Raw genomic sequence first — 19,107 nt, forward strand, 5'->3', positions numbered from 1 at the left:
ATACTCAGATGATTCATTTACCCACAGATTGATAAGACACCAATCATCTGAACTCAGGTTTGCTTAGTTCACCAATCTAGGGTTTTAAGCCCATCAAGGACTGCAATCAGGGACGACATTTGGGAAAACCCTAAAAAGCTCCAGGGTATCACTAAAAGGCTTCAATCATCTTTAAATGATCCATATGACAACATCCATTGGGCATTGTACTTCAATTCAAGATCTACAGTCATCAATCCCACTTGGTCGACAATTAGGGTTTTTGACCTAATTTACTTGGACAGTTGACTTTTAATCAGGAAATGGGTCCATAACTCAAAACATGACTCAAAAGCTTTTAGTACCTCAATGTAATCCATTCATATCATCCATTTGAGGAGGAGAGCTTGATTCAACACAAAAGTCCAAAATTTCACTTCATTTAGAAAAAGTCAAGTATACAAGATCAGCTTTGACTTTTAAGTTTTTTGGTCAAACCATGACTTTTAAGGACCAATATCATCAGTATATGATTATTGATGTCATTTGGCCAAAGAAAATCATGAAAAATCATCAAGGATCAAAAAGTCAACAAAAAGTCAAACTAGTGCATTTTGACCTAGTTCGTGGATCTCAAAATTTCACCTACACAACTCAAAAAACTTCCAACATGAAAGTTGTAGATCTCATGAAATAAAACAACTTCTTACATTGCAACTTTTTTCAAGAGATCAATCATTTGAGAGATTTAGGCTTTGGAAGTTATAGGTCATAAAAACTTAGAAAAAATTCTAAGTGTTTTTGACCTAGTTTTCTTCAAACTTTAGGCCCATTTTTCACAAATTTCCCAAATGATTCTGAAGAAACCCCAAACTAATGAATTGAATTAGATGTTTAGGGATTTCCAAATTGTGCTCAACCTTCTCCAAATTCATTTTGAGCCAAGAGTTATGCTTGTTCAAAGTTGGCCTCATGAAGGAAAATTATAGGTCATGTATAATTTGAAACTTTGCAAATTTATGCAAATGGCTCTACTAAGTGATGCTACATGACCCATAATACATCAGTAATGGTACCATACATTCATTTCCACCATGGCATGAGGATTGAAGAATATTCCCAAAATAAGAACATGTGATTATGTAATCATTACTTTTGGGAATTTATGGTAAGTGATGATTCATCAATTAGAATCTTCTCCTAAGCCAATAGAAAGCTTCTACACATCAGAAATGTTCCCTAAGATCTGCAAGGATCAATGGCTAGGGAGAATGCTCGAAAATGCCATCATTGCATTTTGGATAGTTTTGAATTTCTTCATGCTTAAGAAACCAAACTTACTTCACTGAGCAAGCTCTCTACATCCAAATGCTCTGAACCTTTTGCCTATAAATAGAAGTGTCATCCTTCATATTAATCACACCAAAGCAACTCTACTTCTTGCTTTCTCTTTCTCTCCCTCATGCTTATGGTTTTCAAAAGTTCTTTGACAAGAAGAATCGATTTCTTCAAACCAGAGCTCTTCTTTTGAAAGTAAGCCTTCTAACACATCAAGGAGGTTCATTAGAAGTGATCCAAGCACATGGATCACTTCTGTAAGTGGAGTAACACTATAGTCACTTCCATTTTGGAGCTCGAGAAGTTGAAGGTCTGTAGCACAGTTCAGGAGGTGTCAAGCAAGTCCAAGCATCCAAACATGTTCCTTAGGGTGTAGTGAAGCTATCTAGATGGTCGCAGCCTATCTGTAAGTGCATAATCATCAAGCTCCATGTTCACTTGAAGCTCAAATCGAGGCTGTCGAGCAGGGAAATTCTGAAGCATTCAAGGTACAATAAGCATTCAGTTAGCATCACTGAGTCCCAAGGAAGCTTTTAGGATCATTCAGCCATAGCCATAAGTTCTCCACCATAGCCGTCGACCTCCATTTTCAAAGGTATCTTTTTCAAACTCTAACACTCATATTTAAGTACTCTTCTTGATATATCTCGATACCAGTTTGTTCAGCATCATCAGAGGATTAAAAACCCTCTATCATCATTCATTTATTCATCTTGTTCATCATTTAATTTTAAATTTAGGGTTTATATGTTCTTTGTGTTCATACTGAAATTCCTTAGTTACACTTAGAATAAATAAATTCTGAACCCATAGTCATGTTCCTCGTCTACAAACGAGCAAGATTGATGTTTACATCATACCATTTGGTTGAGAAACCAGAGAGTTAGCAAATTCAAATTCTCACGAGCTCAAGGAAGAAGATGACTATGGTGGCGCGCAAATTTGAATCTCCTGGGTGCTTTTTTAAAATAAAACTAATTCGTGGTGATGATATTACAAATTGAACGCGTAGCTCAGTTGGTCAGGTTTTTTGAAGTGGTTATCAAGGGCGTGGGTTCAAGCCTTGCTAGGACCAAAACCAATTTTTTTTACCACTTTTCTTCTCAAATTTCTTCATAACTTAAACCATTTAATTCACTTATCAAATTCATTCATTTTAATTTCATTTTTCACACACTTGTCAATTAATATATCTATTTTATGAACAATCAAAAAATCACAAAAAATATTATTTATTTCATGTATTTTTATTAGGTTTAAAATGGTGTATTTTAAGTGTTTTCTTAATACTTCAAAAATACGTTTTCATTTGTCTTTTTTACCTAATTATTGTATGAATAATTTTGTGATAAAAACCTAAGTCATTTAGGTCTTAATTAGGTATAGATTTCATCTTTATTTTAATTAAGTTGTCTTTTGTCAATTTTCAAAACTATTTTCAATCTCCGATCAAACAGACGATCCAGGTTTTCAGACAACAAAACCTTGTATCTTTTCAATTGTTTTTCATAAACAGAAAATAAATTTTGGGCCTCTAATAGAGTGTAAGTCCCAACCCCTTTTGATTTTCAAATACAGACAATAAAACTGTTTTAACAACAGTATTTCAATTTCAATCAACTGTTTCTTATGAACGGTAAATAAATATTTCTAGGCCTCTATTAGAGTGTAAGACCCAACACCTTCTTTCTTTTCATAGTTTGTTTTCAAAACTGTATTTACAAAATCTTCTTTCTGTTTTCAAAACATTCTTCTGGTATTTGAAGGACATTATTCCCGGTGAAACTCTTTAGATACCTATGTGACCTATGTCCATCTTCACTTCTTCTGTTTTCAAAAAACCTTTAACTGTTTATAATAAGTATTCAACTGTTATCAATAAACAACCAAGCTACTGGTAAGGCTTTGTACATACATTTTCAAAGGCCTCCACTCCATCCAGGTTAGGCTTTACAAGCTTTCAATTTATAGTCTTCATTTAAATTACTGTCAAATATAAACTGTTTATATTTTGTTTAGGACTACGTCTGAGTGTACAACCTTAGGACAGTTAAATTATATATATTATAGGACTATGACCTAGGATTGAGAATGTCTTCCCGGTGAAGGCTCTTTCCTAATTAGAGATCTTTAGTTCAAACCCTCAAGATGAATTATTCCCGGTGAAACATCTTGAAAAAGCCTTAGAACCCAAAAATAGGAAACATCCACCCAAGAGGAATTATTCCCGGTGAAACCTCTTACCCATTTGCTTAAAGCCAAAATAAGTTCAAAACAACATAGCTTTCTCTTGTGCTATAACAAGGACCCTCGATTAGCCTCCTATTGGGCTTTGTACAAGGACCCACAGGCTTCTTAAAAGCATTCCCATCTTACTCTTGAGCTTGTATACAAGGACCCATCAGGTTTCTTATAAACATAGGAACAGGTCTTTAGTCACCTTTTAGCCTACCCTGGTGAGTTTCTTCCACTCTTCAAACCAGACTTTAAACAAGCTAAGAATGTCTCAATCTCACATTGAGTACACCTTTTGGAATGAGAGACATGGACAGTCTCTGTCACCCATATCTGTCTATCCTTAGTCAATGACAGCCTTAATCTTAGGCTTTAAACAAGAAGTCTCAAATAGATAATTCTTCTGCCATCTTTCCAAAACCCCTGGAAAGGGTCAGCCTCCAAAATCACTCCTTTAAATCCAAATTCCCTGGAAAAGGGTTAGCTTCAAAAATTTAAAGCTTTCAAAAGATAAAACTCTCCAGCTAAGCAAAACCCATGGAAAGGGTTAGCCTCCAAAATCAGTCCTCTAAGGTCATAATTCCCTGGAAAGGGTTAGCTTCCAAAAATTCAACTTTTAAAAGATAAATCTCACTTAAGGTCAGTCTTCGTCAATAAAAAACCAAGTTCTCAGTAGAGTCTACTTTAGGTCAATCATCTAAATAAATTCCCCAGTAGAGTCAATCTTCCAACCTGGGTCTTTCATTCAACAAAAGCACAATCCTCAGTAGGGTCAACCCTTTAGGATAATCCTCAACAGAGTAATCCCCTCTGAGTCAAAAGATCCCACTCTGGTAGATCTTTCTCCATTAAAAAGTCAGCCTCAACCTTGGGCTTTATACAAGGCACATACTCCCTTTAGAGTCAAAACCTTACTCATAGGTATCCCCCTAGAGAGCCAGCCACAACCTTGGGCTTTGTACAAGGCAGATAATAGAGTCTCCCCAGTGAGTCCTTCATCATCAAGTAGCTACAACCTTGGGCTTTGTACAAGGCAGATAAATCACATTTCCTGTGTCAAAGATTCCTAACCTCTAGGATCTTTTCCCCATAGAGTCATCCATACTCAATTTCCTGAATAGTCAGCCACAACCTTGGGCTTCATACAAGACAGAAAACAATGTCTTCCCTAGTAAGAGTCAGCCACAACCTTGTGCTTCATACAAGGAAAATAATAATATATTCCCCAATTAAGAGTCAGCCACAATTCTGGGTTTTGTACAGAACACCAAATAAAATCCATCAAATAAACACTCTCCAACTAGAGTCAGCCTCAATTCTGCGCTTTGTACAGAACACCAAAACCTTTTAGTTTAAGTTAATCCCCCAGTGGAGTCATCTCCCAGAGTCAATAAAATCAATCCAAAAGCCTCAAGCTTGGGCCTCATACAAGCCAGCTAAAGTCAAATCATTTATACAGTAGATAGGTATAGCTTATCTCTATAGAGAGATCTTTCTCCTATCTCACCACATTCCAACAAACAAACACTATATTACATTTTAATTTTAATATGTCTCCCATTTAGGATTTTGAAAGACATGCTCTGGCAAGTAAACCTAGGCATGTGTAACTTTCCCTAATTTGGTTGAGCACCTTTCTTTCATTCAAGACGCAGTTGACTGGTATACTTGCACATACACAAGTAAGGTCCCCCTCTTGAATGAAATGAATTCAACTTTTCTGTCACTCCTTTAATGTTTGTGGTGGGATAGTAGAAATACCTCTCTGTAAAGATGACTTTATGTCTCTTTACTGTAAACAGAGATTTAATTCAAGCTTCAACCTTGAGCTTCAAGCAAGGCACCAAAAATAATTAATTTCCCTAATTAGTTCTCCGAACTACAAAAAGCTCTAACTTCCATTAGGGATATGTAGGCATGAGGTTCACAAGGAATCTCAGCGAGCTAATAAAAAACCAAAAATAGTCTGTCTGTCTGTCTTTCTTTTAATTCAATTCAATTTTCCTTGCTAACACAAAAGAGAAACTTTCACAATCAAATAGCAACAAACACAAACACATACACACAGAGAAGGTTCCCGTAGAGTACTACGGATATATAGGGTGCTTAAAACTTTCCCTATGTATAACCGACCTCTCGGACTCCAGAATTTCTAGTCTAGGTGAATCCCCACACTTAGCAAACTCCTAGGGTTTATTTGAGATCTTTTTCCCCTTTCTCCTCGTAGGATAATTAAAAAGTTCGTGTGTTATCGTAGAAAGAACCGAAACAAAATTCATCCCACCCCGGGCGCATTGTCCTTCCAAATTTCGCGTGAAGGGTCTAGCGTGCCGTCCTCCCAAGTGAAACGGGGAGGTAAAAAAAAAGACACCACAGAAAAATGGTGACTTTGCTGGGGAAAGTAATAACCTTGGTTTTTCATCCAAACCAATGGTTGACCTGTGCTGGTCCAGCCCCCAATGAGGAATTAGGGATGCCAAATTCCCCCTCAAACAAGAGAGGTCCTGCCTAAACTATTTGTCATTTCATGTGTTTGCTGCATTTATACTTGTTTATATTTTTATGTTCTGTATCGGGAAAGGGCTTGATTCCCCCTTGTGGTGAGAAATCCTATACCCGGATTTGAGTGCAACATAAGATAGGATGGAGGATGTCTTCTTGGTGAAGGCCCTCTAATCTTGGTTCCCAAATCTACTCTTGGGATTTGCCTGGATGGTTGTGATTAACTGCGCCAATGCGTTCCGAGACTGATTTGTACCAGGAGGACCTAGAAACACATTAACCCCACTTAAAGCCTTTTTTAGGACGTAAAGCAGTGATTACAAAAGTAATTGTCACGCAGATACTACACTCAGAGAAAACTCTCCTAGAGCCCGTTCTACAGGTACAAAAATCCTTATCCATAGTTTACCCTGGGGCGAGGTTTGCGTTGTGACTCCATGACCACTATACCCTTCTACGCCATGTTTGTTAAAAACTCTTGTGTGTGCAATCATGCATTCATACATTCATCATAATAATAAAAACAAAGAGTCTCTTTCGAGTCGTTTTTCAAGGAAACTAAATAACGAACGTTTTGAACTTCATAGAAAGAGAGAAACGGAGAAAGGACTTAAGGATCTATACCATGGATTACGGAAGAAAGAGAGCTAGGAAATACACCTTCAAGATTCCTAAGGTCGAGGAATTGGAAAAGCTCGGAAAACTGGTGGTCAACCCCCAGGCTTTCAAGGAGAAGTATGGAAAACTTCTGCCTCTTCTCAGCACCAACATTGTGGATGGGATCCTTCCCACATTGGTACAGTTTTACGATCCAACGTATCACTGCTTTACCTTTCCAGATTATCAACTCATGCCTAAGCTGGAGGAGTACTCTCGTCTGGTTGGAATACTCGTATACGCGCAAGATGCGTACTCTGGTTTGTAAAAGAATCCTGACGACATTATCATTGCTGCAACTACTCCCTTGAACGTAGTCGACATCAGAACTCATATGGTGAGAAAAGGAGGAATTCAAGGATTTCCCTCCATGTTCTTGTTAGATCAAGCTCGGTACTTTGTCAGCATCCAACATATGAGCGCTCTTGAGGAAATCTTGGCATTTCTTATCTACGAATTGTTTTTGTTTCCTAACATTGACGATTTCGTTGACATCAACGTAATTAAGATCTTCTTGATTGGAAATCCAGTTCCAACCTTGCTTGCGGATGCTTACCACTCAGTGCATTCAAGAAACCTGCAGCGAGGAGGATTAATCAGATGTTGCATACCATTGTTATACGAATGGTTCGTCTCGCACCTGCCAAAGTCTAGCACTTTCTGGAACATGAGGGATGGCCCTCACTGGTCACAGAAATTCATGTTCCTCACTCATTCGGACATTGATTGGTGTAGTCCTGACAACAACGAAACCAAGATCATCTTCAGTTGTGGAAGTTATCCCAACGTACCCCTTATTGGAACTAAGGGAGGAATCCGTTATAATCCAGCTTTAGCCCGTCGTCAATACGGTTATCCCATGAAAAACATACCAAGTATTATTCAATTGGAAGGTCTGTTCTTCAAGAACATCGACGACCATGGAAACATGATGAAGAAGGAAATTGTCCAAGCCTGGCATCTTGTTCACACAAAAGAGAGAAGTTTGTTAGGAAAACATCTTTGCATCTTCCTGGATCCTTACCTTCAATGGGTACGCGTCAGGGCATTCAAGCTCAGGATGGAATATCAGCGTCAAGAACCTATTCCCCTAAGGGAACCAATCTTCCTTTTCTCCACCGATGTTGAGAAACGGCAAGCAGCATTAAACAAGGTGTGTGAAGAAAGGAATGTTTGGAGAAACAAGTATCGAATCGTCAACACGGAAAATGTTGAGATTCAGAACATCCTAAGAAGGAAGGATGAGTTGCTTGAAGTAATCGATCGACAAGTGACACAAACGTCACTTTCTCATCATATCCCTCCTGCTTCCTGGATCATCGATCAGCTTACGTCAGAGAACGCTCAGCTCAAGAAACAGAAGAAAATGTTAGAACGTGAAGTCGACTCTTCGTCAAAGTTTTAGAGTCCTTTCTCTCTGTTTCTATGTATTTCCCTTTTCAAAGTGTGTAAAAACGGCGTTTTCGCTTAATTAATAAAAATTTTGATGTTTCATAACGTAATTATGGTGTTTCCTTGAAAAATATTAACTTCATTGCATATCATGCATCGCTTTAGTCGTACGCACTGACACGAGAATTGTCGCGGATCTAATTGTCACTTTCCTTTCTCCAGAAAGAAATGAGGAGAAGGAGGTGAAAAACAAAGGCATTCAAGCTGTCTCATTCATACAACACTCGTTCAAGTCGCAAGAAAAGAATGGACGACTTAGAGCAAGAGAATGGAGAACTCAGAGAAGAGGTTACTACTCTCAAAGATGTTGTTGAAAGGCTCAATAGTATGGTAGAAGCCCTGGTGGTTGCACAGAATCAACCAACGCCAGAAGAACCACAAAGGACTGTGGTTTCCGAGATTGTTTCTACTCCTAATCCTCAATATACCATGCCACCTAACCGACCTTGGGGCATACCGTATAACTTTACTCTAGAAGGGTACATACCCCCAGTTTCTGAAGTTCCAAGAGTAACGATGGATATGCATCCACCGGAGGGTTACAGACCTCTGTAAATTGAAGTTCCAAGAGCGACAGTAATAGGTTACGCGCAACAGAATGCTGAGATACCAAGATCTGCTGTCATGGCTTCTCCACGGCCGTTTGTGCATACTTTTCCTCCGCCGGGCGAACAAGTGTATCATCACGCTCCTAGTGAGGATGCTGGCGTGTATGAAAGATTGGACGAGTTCCAGGAACAGTTTCTACAAATGCATAAGGAACTCAAGACTCTTCGAGGACAAGATCTATTTGGAAAGAACGCTGCAAACCTCTATCTGGTTCCAAATGTTAAGATTCCTCACAAATTCAAAGTACCAGATTTCGAGAAGTACAATGGGAATACATGACCACAAAGTCACCCCGTGATGTACGTTCGAAGAATGTCAACTAAGACTGATAATCAACAATTGCTCATTCATTATTTTCAGGACAGCCTGACTGGTGCTGCACTCAAATGGTACATGAACTTGGACAGTTCAGAGATTCGTACTTTTCGAGACCTCGGAGAGGCCTTCGTCAAACAGTATAAGTACAATCTGGATATGGCTCCCGACAGAGATCAACTCCGGGCCATGACTCAAAAGGATAGAGAGAGCTTCAAGGAATACGCTCAGAGATGGCGTGATGTTGCTGCTCAAATTTGTCCTCCACTTGAAGAGAAACAAATGACAAAAATCTATCTCAAGACTTTGAGTCCATTTTACTACGGACGAATGGTCGCCAGTGCTCCAAGTGACTTTACCGAGATGGTAAACATGGGCGTACGTTTAGAAGAAGCAGTTTGAGAAGGACGCTTGAACAAAGAACCAGAATCTTATATTGGTCCTAAGAAGTATGGAAGTTCTTTCCCAAAGAAAAAGGATCAAGATGTCAGCAATGTCTTGCACAAAGCAAGAAATAAGTTTCCACCTCAAGTTGCTACAATAACTCCGGTTGTTAACTCGGCGCCAGCTTATCAACCTCAGGTTTCGCAACAACCATTTCAACAAAGGTCGCAACAACCTCAGCAACAGGTTCGACTTCCAAATTACAACAATCGGGTGCCAAGGTATCCTGCCTTTGACCCCGTACCAATGCCGTATGTGGAATTGTTTCCAACACTACTGGCAAAAGGACTCATTCAGACAAGGAGCCCTCCAAATCCTGCAAAAAGTTCTTCACCATGGTTTAAGGCTGACCAATCTTGTCCCTATCATCAGGGGGCACCAGGTCATAACATTGAGAACTATTTCCCATTCAAGGTCGATGTTCAAAGATAAGTGAAGAGCAGAATTCTATCCTTCGAAGATACTAATCCTGACGTCCAGGAAAATCCTTTGCCGCAGCATAAAGAAGCCTCAGTAAATCTGATAGATCAGCACCCCAATGTCATTCAAATCTACGGCATCCGTCAGATAGGGGAAAATCTCGTCAAAATGCACGCTAGACAAGGTGGGTACAACCATGTGCCACCTCACAACTACTTCACATGAGAAATTTGTCCAAAGAATAATCAAGGATGTGCTGTAGTTCAAGCTGCATTAAAAGAACAAATGGACTTAGGGTGGATTCAACACATCCGAGTCAAAACTGAATACGACATCAACATGGTTCTAGGATGTCCAGGAGAATACAAGATCTACAGAGTTGAAGATCTCGAAGGATCGGTAGTCAGGTTCCATAAGACTTTAAATGGACTTGCCTACTTTGGAACGGATTTCCATCCTTACAGTAGATGCAAAATTTGTCGAAGAAATTCACGAGGATGTTTGCGCGTTCGCAACGACATTCAGAAACTAATGGATGAAAATACCATTACAATTCTTGCCAGCAGAGAAGATGACGAAGTCTTTACCATATCTTCTCAAATTAATCAAGTTGAACCAATGCAAGTCAAGTATGACAGCAGGAAGACACTAATTGCTCCGTTAGTCATCTACTTACTAGGTCCTGTACCGTATGAGTCCAGCAAGGCTATACCATATAAGTACAACGCTACATTCATTGAAAATGGTAAGGAAATACCATTTCCATATGTTGTCAACATTGCTGATGTAAGTCGAGTCACTAGAAGTGGACGAGTCTTCAACAGAACAACGGAAAGTATGGAGAAACCTTCGGAAGAAGCACCACATCACTACTAGAAACACAGGTTTTAGCCTCGGCCATACCTCGTGGCTATAAGGCAAAAAACCGACGCTACTAGACAATTAGCCTCGGCGTAGCCTCGGTGTCGGGACAGTCTAAAACAGTCGAAGCTAGCATTTAGCTTCGGCCAAAATCAGCCGTGTCTACTATAGCCTCGGCTAGGCCGAGTCTAAATCGAGGCTTGCCTGAAGCCAACGCTATTAATAGCATGGGCCAGGCCGAGGCTAAAAGCAACCTTTGAAGGACAACAAAATATTTAGCCTCGAACTAACCAAGGCTAAAGTTAAATTATAAGACTTCCCAAATTTAATTAGCTAGGGATTTGTCGAGGCTAAGGTCAATTTCCAAAAGTCAATAAAAAAAGTTAGCTTCGGCCTAGCCGAGTCTAAAGTCAATAAAATTAATTAGCCTGGGTTAAGTCGAGGCTATGGTCAAGCTCCTGAAGCAACATAAAAATTAGCTTTTGAACCATATTTGATTTAAGATCAATCACAACTATATTCAGTAGCAACAAAATATAGATAATAAGCAAATGACACATAAAATTCAGAAGCTAAAAGATATAAAGCTTTGACATAGCACATTTGAAGTAACAATTATCCAAATATTACATAGGTTGAAACAACAACAAAAAAGTAGTCATAGCTACAACAAAAAACAGCCCCAAAAACTCGGAATACATTGAAGATCATGTCCAAAAAAATATACATCCGAGACTACTTTTACTAAGACGACATAATCAATGTTCACTTAATGATTGGTCATCTAAATCATCATCATAGTGAGGATTTGATGGTCGAATGACAGCACTAGCAGATTGACCATTCTAGGGCCTGTAATTGACAAAACCTCTCTCATAAGTGTAATACTCTATCACATTTTGCTTCATTATATATATTAAATTCACATCAAGCATACATAAGTGAGGGTTACAGAAGTAAAAAGGTATCAAACATGATCGAAAATAATATTTTGAAATGGTCAGGTGCTGCTTTGTAAAATCCAGCAACAGACGGAATGGGTTTTTCACAGACCTTCATACGCAAAAACACCCACAAAATCTCACTTTTTGATAAACTCCTTACAATTTACTAATAGTAGCTCTTAATTTAGTTGCATGCAACAAAGGAATTTGTGAGAACTCATTCCTTTGTAAAGTATCTTAATGAAACAAAGCTATTTTATTAAGAATTCTGATGAAAGAGTTAACACTCAATTTATCAATGCCATATGTCTTCATAACTCTTGCATCCAGTTAAAACATAACAACAAATTCTAATGCACCATATCACTAAAGAGCTAAAACTATAGACTACCTTAAGAGTCAAAACTCAGCAAATACTTACCGCAAAAAGAGCAAACCATTTTTCTCTAACATCATCGTCAACTACAGTCCAATTATAGAAACCCTTATAAAACTGTTTGTGTATCGCATAAGTAATGGCATTAGCTACTTCTTTGCCTGGAACAAGCCTGCAATATTGAATGAAACCAATGATGTCATATGATATAATGTTGAAGCTATAGTTTTGAGTTTTTGCTCATGAATACCACATGTATAAACCTGTTAGAACTTGAGAAAATATCATGTTTATTTTACATTACAACATCTTAGTTTATCATGTATGGTCAGTTTACCAATGACTAGTGTTGTAACTCACATTGATATTGGTTTGGCAAAGGGACTAACTTAAACTACTGACAATGTGTTGGGACTTGAAACCAATGACTAAATAATTTGCCATTAGAGAAAAAGGAGAAAGGAAGCAGATATAACATGAAACATTTATTTTAAACTTACCCGGTACCACGAAGTTGTATAATAACCTTCCCATTATCATCTCTTATTATCAAATGAGGGGGGACATTTTTTTCACCCATGACCACCTCATCCTCGTCCTCCTCCTCAATTTCCTCTTCATTTTCCTCCATCGGAATCTCGCGCGAGGCATGAGTTGAAGGGCCATCCATATTTTGAATGTTTAAACCAGGAGTAGGCATAAACCTAAATACCTCAGAGCTGGAGGAATGAGTAGGTGCAGATAATGATGTAGCCTGTGACAGCGGTGCATCCTGTGGAATCGGTGCAGCCTGTGGAATCGGTGCAGTCTGCGGCACCGGTGCAGCCCGTGGAATTGATGCAGTCCGCGGCACCGGTGCAGCCCGTGGAATTGGTACAGTCCGCGGCACTGGTGCAGCCCGCACTAGCAATGGAGTTGGAGCGGACGAGTGAGACGGAGTGGACGAGGGAGTCGGAGCCATCGATGGAGTTTGAGCTGTTGATGGAGTCAGTGCTGTAGTAGTCGGTGATGACTGACAAATGCAGATTTCTTGTGAAACATGCTATTCCGATGACCAATAAGCTTTCCTGGTGCTAAGCACTTAGATTTTCCTTTTTTTGGATTTGCCTTTCCTCTCTCGCCTCCACTTATGTTAGTCATCTATTGTCATAAAATACAAAACGATTAGACAAAAATATAATAAAATTGAAGAGGCAACTATAAAATTCATTTTAAAATTCACTAACATTAAATAAATTTTAGAGATTCAATAATATTTTTCACAACATAACCTAATCCTTTTATTGGTATCTTATATAAAACATAAAACAAATCAAGATTAAAATAATCCACAGACACTTGGCCACAAAAACATAAACAATAGAAGCTTTAATAAGTCATGCCTACTCTGTATCATTCCTCTTCATACACAAGCACTCTAGTGATATTGAAAAACTACCATCTTAAGAAATCATTATACTTAAACTTAGCAAAGAGTTATACTGAACCACAATAGTGCAACTTAATTTCAACATGGATATTGAAATACAAAATACATATAATAAGCCATAACACAATAATGGAAAACAATTAACATGTGAGTCACTAAACATTAAAACATATCTTGTTAAACTACATAACTAAATTTTTGTGTCATCTGATTTTTTGGTAGGACTGAATCGGTTCACCGGACTGGTACGACTGTTCCATTTAATTCAGAGTAAAGAAAACCAAAGAATTAGTTTCTCATGTATCCTATTGTAAGATATGATGCATTTAATTTTCTAAGTTAGTGCATTTAATCAAGGATAACAAGATAATTTAACCAAAACGAAAAACACAATGATGTACCCAAAGGGTGAATAAATCACGTCGGACTCCAAAAACACTATATAATCTGTTGCAGCCCTTGAGAATTATAACTTGATTTATGGCGGAGGCTGCTGGACTCCAAAAACACAACTAAGAGCTGCCTAACTACATTTTATTCAAAAACTTTCAACCATGATGTGGCTGGTTCAAGAGTTATGATTGGACGTTTTAATCTACATAGATGCATATCTATTAATCTCTTCTTTTTAATTGTCTATTAAGTTAATAATAACTTGAACAATGTTTAGACTTGAGAAAGTGACATTTGATTGTCACAATAAATTAAGAGACAAAAAACCAGTAGCTTTCCAAATCAGAGCATAAATCATCCTAGGCAAAATTATCAACAAGAGAAATCTACAAAATATCATTCAACTAACTAACTTTGTGTACTTGATTAGATGTTAACCAGTGAATGAATAACAAATAACAAGTTCTGGTCAGTGTTCAAACTAATTATTGCATAATTTAAATTGGCACTGGGGTTTCACTTCCCTATGATTTGTCTGATTTTATTCACTCATGTTAGTTGACAGGAACCTCAAAATTGATACAAAACTAATGAATCAGTTTATTTTATATCAAATTATACTGATATATCACCCTAAGCATTTTACTATCTTTGATCATTAGTTTAAAAGCATTGAAAAGAAAAGATACCAGAATCAGTAGTTGAAATTGGCTAAACATCAAGCTAGTTTAGAAATTGACCTCAAAAGTGATCCTATAGTGATATGTAGTAAGTAGTAAACACAGCGGGATGAGTAATGTCACCGTAGCTAATAATAATTTATTCAACCAAATATGGGAATCCTACTACAATTTAATTATAACTTTCTCATTCACTGTTATGAAGATTAGTTTTCAGATAATGTTTGATGAAAATTCAAGTAAATTCACTTCATCAAGACTCGTGTAGAAAGAAAAATAAATGTAAAATTAATATAAGGTACTATGTTCTATGAACAAATAAAAGTTTCACATTTGACACAAGTGTAACAAGCCCTTGTTAGAATTATATTCCTTTAAACCTGATCAAACAAACCTATGTGTATATTATAATGCAACTCTCTTTTCCATACTTTTAACATTCAACATAGTTTCAATCTGTTAGGTGATCTCAAAGCACAAGATCAAAATGTTAACTATAAAACATATACTTCACTGAAAGGTTCAAAAATACATATATTATATTTATATTGACTTCTACACATTAGTATTTTAATTACTTCTACAAACCACTGTTCTCGACGGTGGATATCCCGCCATACCGACCGCTTTGCGGCGCCACTATAGTATATTGTGGCAGAAAACACCGAATATCAACCTATATTTACCATTATGGAGGAATAATAAGTGAGAGAGAGAGAGAGATATATTACCTGGTTTCAAAATTTGAATCAAGAAGCAGAACCAAAGGTCAATGTACAAGTCAACTTATGCTTGAATATGCTTGAATGAGTGAATGATGTCCAAGCTGGAAATATCAGAATTAGAAAAACCAGAAGTCACTGCAGTTAGTAAATTGAAACCATTAAAATTATGGAGCTAAGAAGCATACACTACTGTACACGAACAAGAAGTGCATAGCAATAGTGATAAATCGGAGAAGTTTATTCCTTCGGCGATGCTTAGGGTTTTGCTCGTTGAACCAGATGATTCACCCGACGATGCTTAGGGTTTTTTTTTTCTTAAGAGATGAAAGAAAATTAGAGATGAAAAGCAGAGGGGAGAGGTAGAGGGAAAGGGGAAAAATTACCTGATGAGCTTTGATCAAATAGAATGGATGATCTTGCAGTTGGTTCACCCCATCTCTTAACTATCGTACGAAGAGATGCTTAGGATTTTGATTTTTTGTTTGATTTCAGGTTTTTGATTTCTGGGCTGGTTTTAGGGTTCTTACGAAAAAGTAAGAGAATGGAAAAAAGAAGTGGGAAAACGAAGAGGGAAATGAAAAAGAGAAGAGAGGGAAAATATAAACTAATAATTAGCCTCGGGGAACCGTGTCTACATAATAATGACAATAATAATTAATACTTAGCCTCGGCATCAACCGTGTCTACCAGATTAAATATATAAAATATTAAAAGTTAGCATCGGTTAGGCCTTGACAAATATATAAAAAAAATTAATTCAAAAATTAAAAAATATCTAGCCTCGCCTTGATCGTGTCTAATGAATTAAATAAAAATAAATTTCAAATGTAACTATAAAACACCTTTTTAGCTTCTGGGTAGCTTGGGTTTGACCGAGGCTACTTAGCCTCGGTGTCGGTGGCCGAGGCTAAATCCACAGCTAAAATGAAGTTTTCTAGTAGTGCATAGACAAGACAATCATCCTACCAATGCTGTTCAAGCGAAAGAAAATGATGAGATCTTGAAATTAATCCAGAGGAGTGAATACAACATTGTAGACCAGCTGCTACATACTCCGACTAGGATATCTGTTCTCTCCCTACTATTGAGTTCCGAAGCTCATAGGGAAGCCCTACAGAAAGTTTTGGAACAAGCTTTCATAGAACCTAGTGTTACCATGGGACAATTCAACAACATCATTGCCAACATCTCCGCAGGAACTAATCTGAGTTTCTGTGACGAAGATCTTCTTAAAGAAGGAGTGGACCATAATCTGCCACTCAACATCTCAGTTAGCTGCATGGGTGATGTTCTCACAGGAGTCCTAATAGACAATGGATCCTCTCTCAACGTCATGCCGAAATCAACATTATATATATTATCCTTCAAGGATTTCCCGCTAAGGGACAGTCACGTCATCGTCAAGGCGTTCGACGGATCAAGGAAGTCAGTTTTTGGAGAAGTGGATCTTCCCATAACTATTGGACCTCAGGCTTTCAAAATCACTTTCCAAGTTTTGGATATCCCAACACAGTACAGTTGTTTGCTAGGTCGCCCATGGATTCATGAAGCTGGGGAAATTACTTCAACACTTCATCAGAAACTGAAGTTCATAAGAAATGACAAATTGGTCACCGTATGTGGAGAACGAGCTCTGATCGTCAGTAACCTGTCGTCATTCTCCGACATAGAACCAAAAGAAGTCACTGGAACTAAGTTCCAAGCACTTTCCTTGGACAAGGAAAAAGGAAGGGAGAAAGCACCGTCTATTTCTTCCTACAAAGATGCAATCCAAGTTGTAAAAGATGGCACTACTAGTGGTTGGGGCACATTGAGATTCCTACCAACAACAAGAACAGAACAGGAGTTGGATTCTTTCCAACATCATCAAAGGCTATTCCAGGAATTGAGATAGTTCTTCCAATTCAAGAAACTTTCCGCAGTGGAGGTTTTCTTCAACCTGTTCAACAAACAGTCAATACCATCGGTATGGAAAACACCGATGAGAATTTTGAAGTGGAATGTATGTCTTACCTTCTCGAGGCAGGAAACATATCCCTACCAGAGTCTGATTCACCTTGCTGTTATCCAACTAAAGGATCTGAAAGTAAGACTCAACCAAGCAGTAATGAAGTTACTAACAGGTTCACCACCACAAGTCATGGTTCATCAGAAGAAGTTCATCCTATCCACGAAGAGACTTGGGATACGTTAGGAGAACCAAGCGGAAAATTTGACTACATGGTGAAATACTCCGCTCCTGAAAGCTCAAAAATCTCTCTTAAAGACATTGTTCCAACTGGATGGAACATTGATTACGAGTACCTTACTCAGCCAAAAGAGATATATAACCCTTGCTATTCATCATCAGCATCTGGTGAAGTCATCATTGAGGATTATATCCCCAAGTTACCAACAGAGGCTACGGATTTAGAGTTCACATACCTAGTCAATGCCATCTTGGGAGAAGAGCAAGATCAAAATACAAAAGAGGATGATCTCGAAAGTGTCTCCGACAACGAGTCTCTCCATTCAGAAGATTGGAAGTTCCCTCAAAAGAAAGTCTGACATACTCCACTTGGAAATGGGTATGCTCACACCGCTCAGTCTGCTGAAGTAGAAGAAGATCGTTTGAGTGTTGCAAAAGCAGTGGTTGGTAAATCAAGACCTACCACATGCCAAATTAAGCCTAAATTACCAGATTACCTAGTGCACATTGGGGTTCACCACTATTGGACGGCTGTTGAAGTTTCGACTGTTGTTCGCACTCCTAAATAGAAACTTTCACCGTTATTTTGTCCTCTCACCATAGCCCAGGGTGAAGATATGTTTCATAGTGTTATACCCCAAAATTTGCCCGCATCGTTTTTCAAGAAAACTCCAATCTGGAAATTAAGAGTCTCATATAATCATGGATTTTTATTTCAACAAATATCCTGACATATGAAATACTTAGTTTTTAGAATTTTTCTTATACAGTAATTTGGCTTGCAGTTGAATTTATTCTTACGCAAACGCCAAATACTGTTTATTACTTCACACATGCTATTTATTTATTTACAGATAAATAGTACTGACACAATTGGTACAGAGTTAAATCTTTTTGCAGGCGCAGAATCAGGAAACTCAGACTGTACTGGAATAAGTATTATTATTATTATCTTTTGTTTCCCACTAATTTGTACTATATTCCATTATTTTCAAAAATCTTTTCAAATCTCTTTTTCAAAAATCAAATCCTAACTTTATTCTCTACATCTCTCTTTTTCCCAACACTATCATACACTTTCTTTCAAATCTTACTTCCACTCAAATTTTCCTTTTGTATGGAATCACATCATTCCCCAACGTCTCTATCCTTCTTTCCATTCTATAAATACCTCTCATTTTCTTCCATAAAATCTCACATCAAATTCTAATTCATCTCTCAAATTTCCACCTCATAATCCATCCTTTCTTCTTCCCCGACAAAATGGCAAAGCGGTGGGAAACGTGTTTTCTTATGGTCATCACCATTGCTACGGTGATCATGCCTTTCTTCTGTCTACATAGCCCGGAACACTGTGGACCTGGGATGCTTATGCTCCCAATCATCTACATGTTACTATTTGTAGCATGGGTTATCAATCGTCATTTTTAAGATTTGCCGTATTTCTTAAATATACCGTTTATTCGTCGTACTGTTCAATATAGTATGTAATATTTGTACTGTCAGTATTAAATATTGTACTACTTGTCATAATATTGCTTAATTACTCAGATAATATGT

The 19,107-nt window shown here is 37.8% G+C and overlaps 1 protein-coding gene across 3 annotated transcripts; it reads right to left on the reverse strand.

The window, feature by feature from the left end:
• Window positions 1–832: 832 nt before the first annotated feature.
• On the reverse strand, window positions 833–15,959 carry LOC131651662 (uncharacterized). 3 transcript variants are annotated; one of them, XR_009298473.1, is made up of 5 exons: window positions 15,743–15,959; window positions 15,366–15,494; window positions 12,633–13,272; window positions 12,178–12,304; window positions 833–11,664 (listed from the first exon to the last, which is right to left on the reverse strand). XR_009298473.1 is itself a non-coding variant. In XM_058921330.1 (4 exons), the coding sequence occupies exons 3-4, from the start codon at window positions 13,091–13,093 to the stop codon at window positions 12,163–12,165; spliced, it is 603 nt and encodes a 200-aa protein (XP_058777313.1). In that variant the 5' UTR covers window positions 13,094–13,272; window positions 15,366–15,460; window positions 15,743–15,958; the 3' UTR covers window positions 11,994–12,162. The 3 variants fall into 3 exon arrangements, 1 of the variants encoding a protein (XP_058777313.1); XR_009298472.1 differs by having other exon boundaries at window positions 834–11,664; window positions 15,366–15,460; window positions 15,743–15,956; XM_058921330.1 differs by lacking the exon at window positions 833–11,664 and having other exon boundaries at window positions 11,994–12,304; window positions 15,366–15,460; window positions 15,743–15,958.
• Between the last annotated feature and the right edge of the window lie 3,148 nt (window positions 15,960–19,107).

Source organism: Vicia villosa, linkage group LG2 (genome assembly GCF_029867415.1).
Source record: "Vicia villosa cultivar HV-30 ecotype Madison, WI linkage group LG2, Vvil1.0, whole genome shotgun sequence".
In the NCBI taxonomy this organism is placed as follows: domain Eukaryota; kingdom Viridiplantae; phylum Streptophyta; class Magnoliopsida; order Fabales; family Fabaceae; genus Vicia; species Vicia villosa.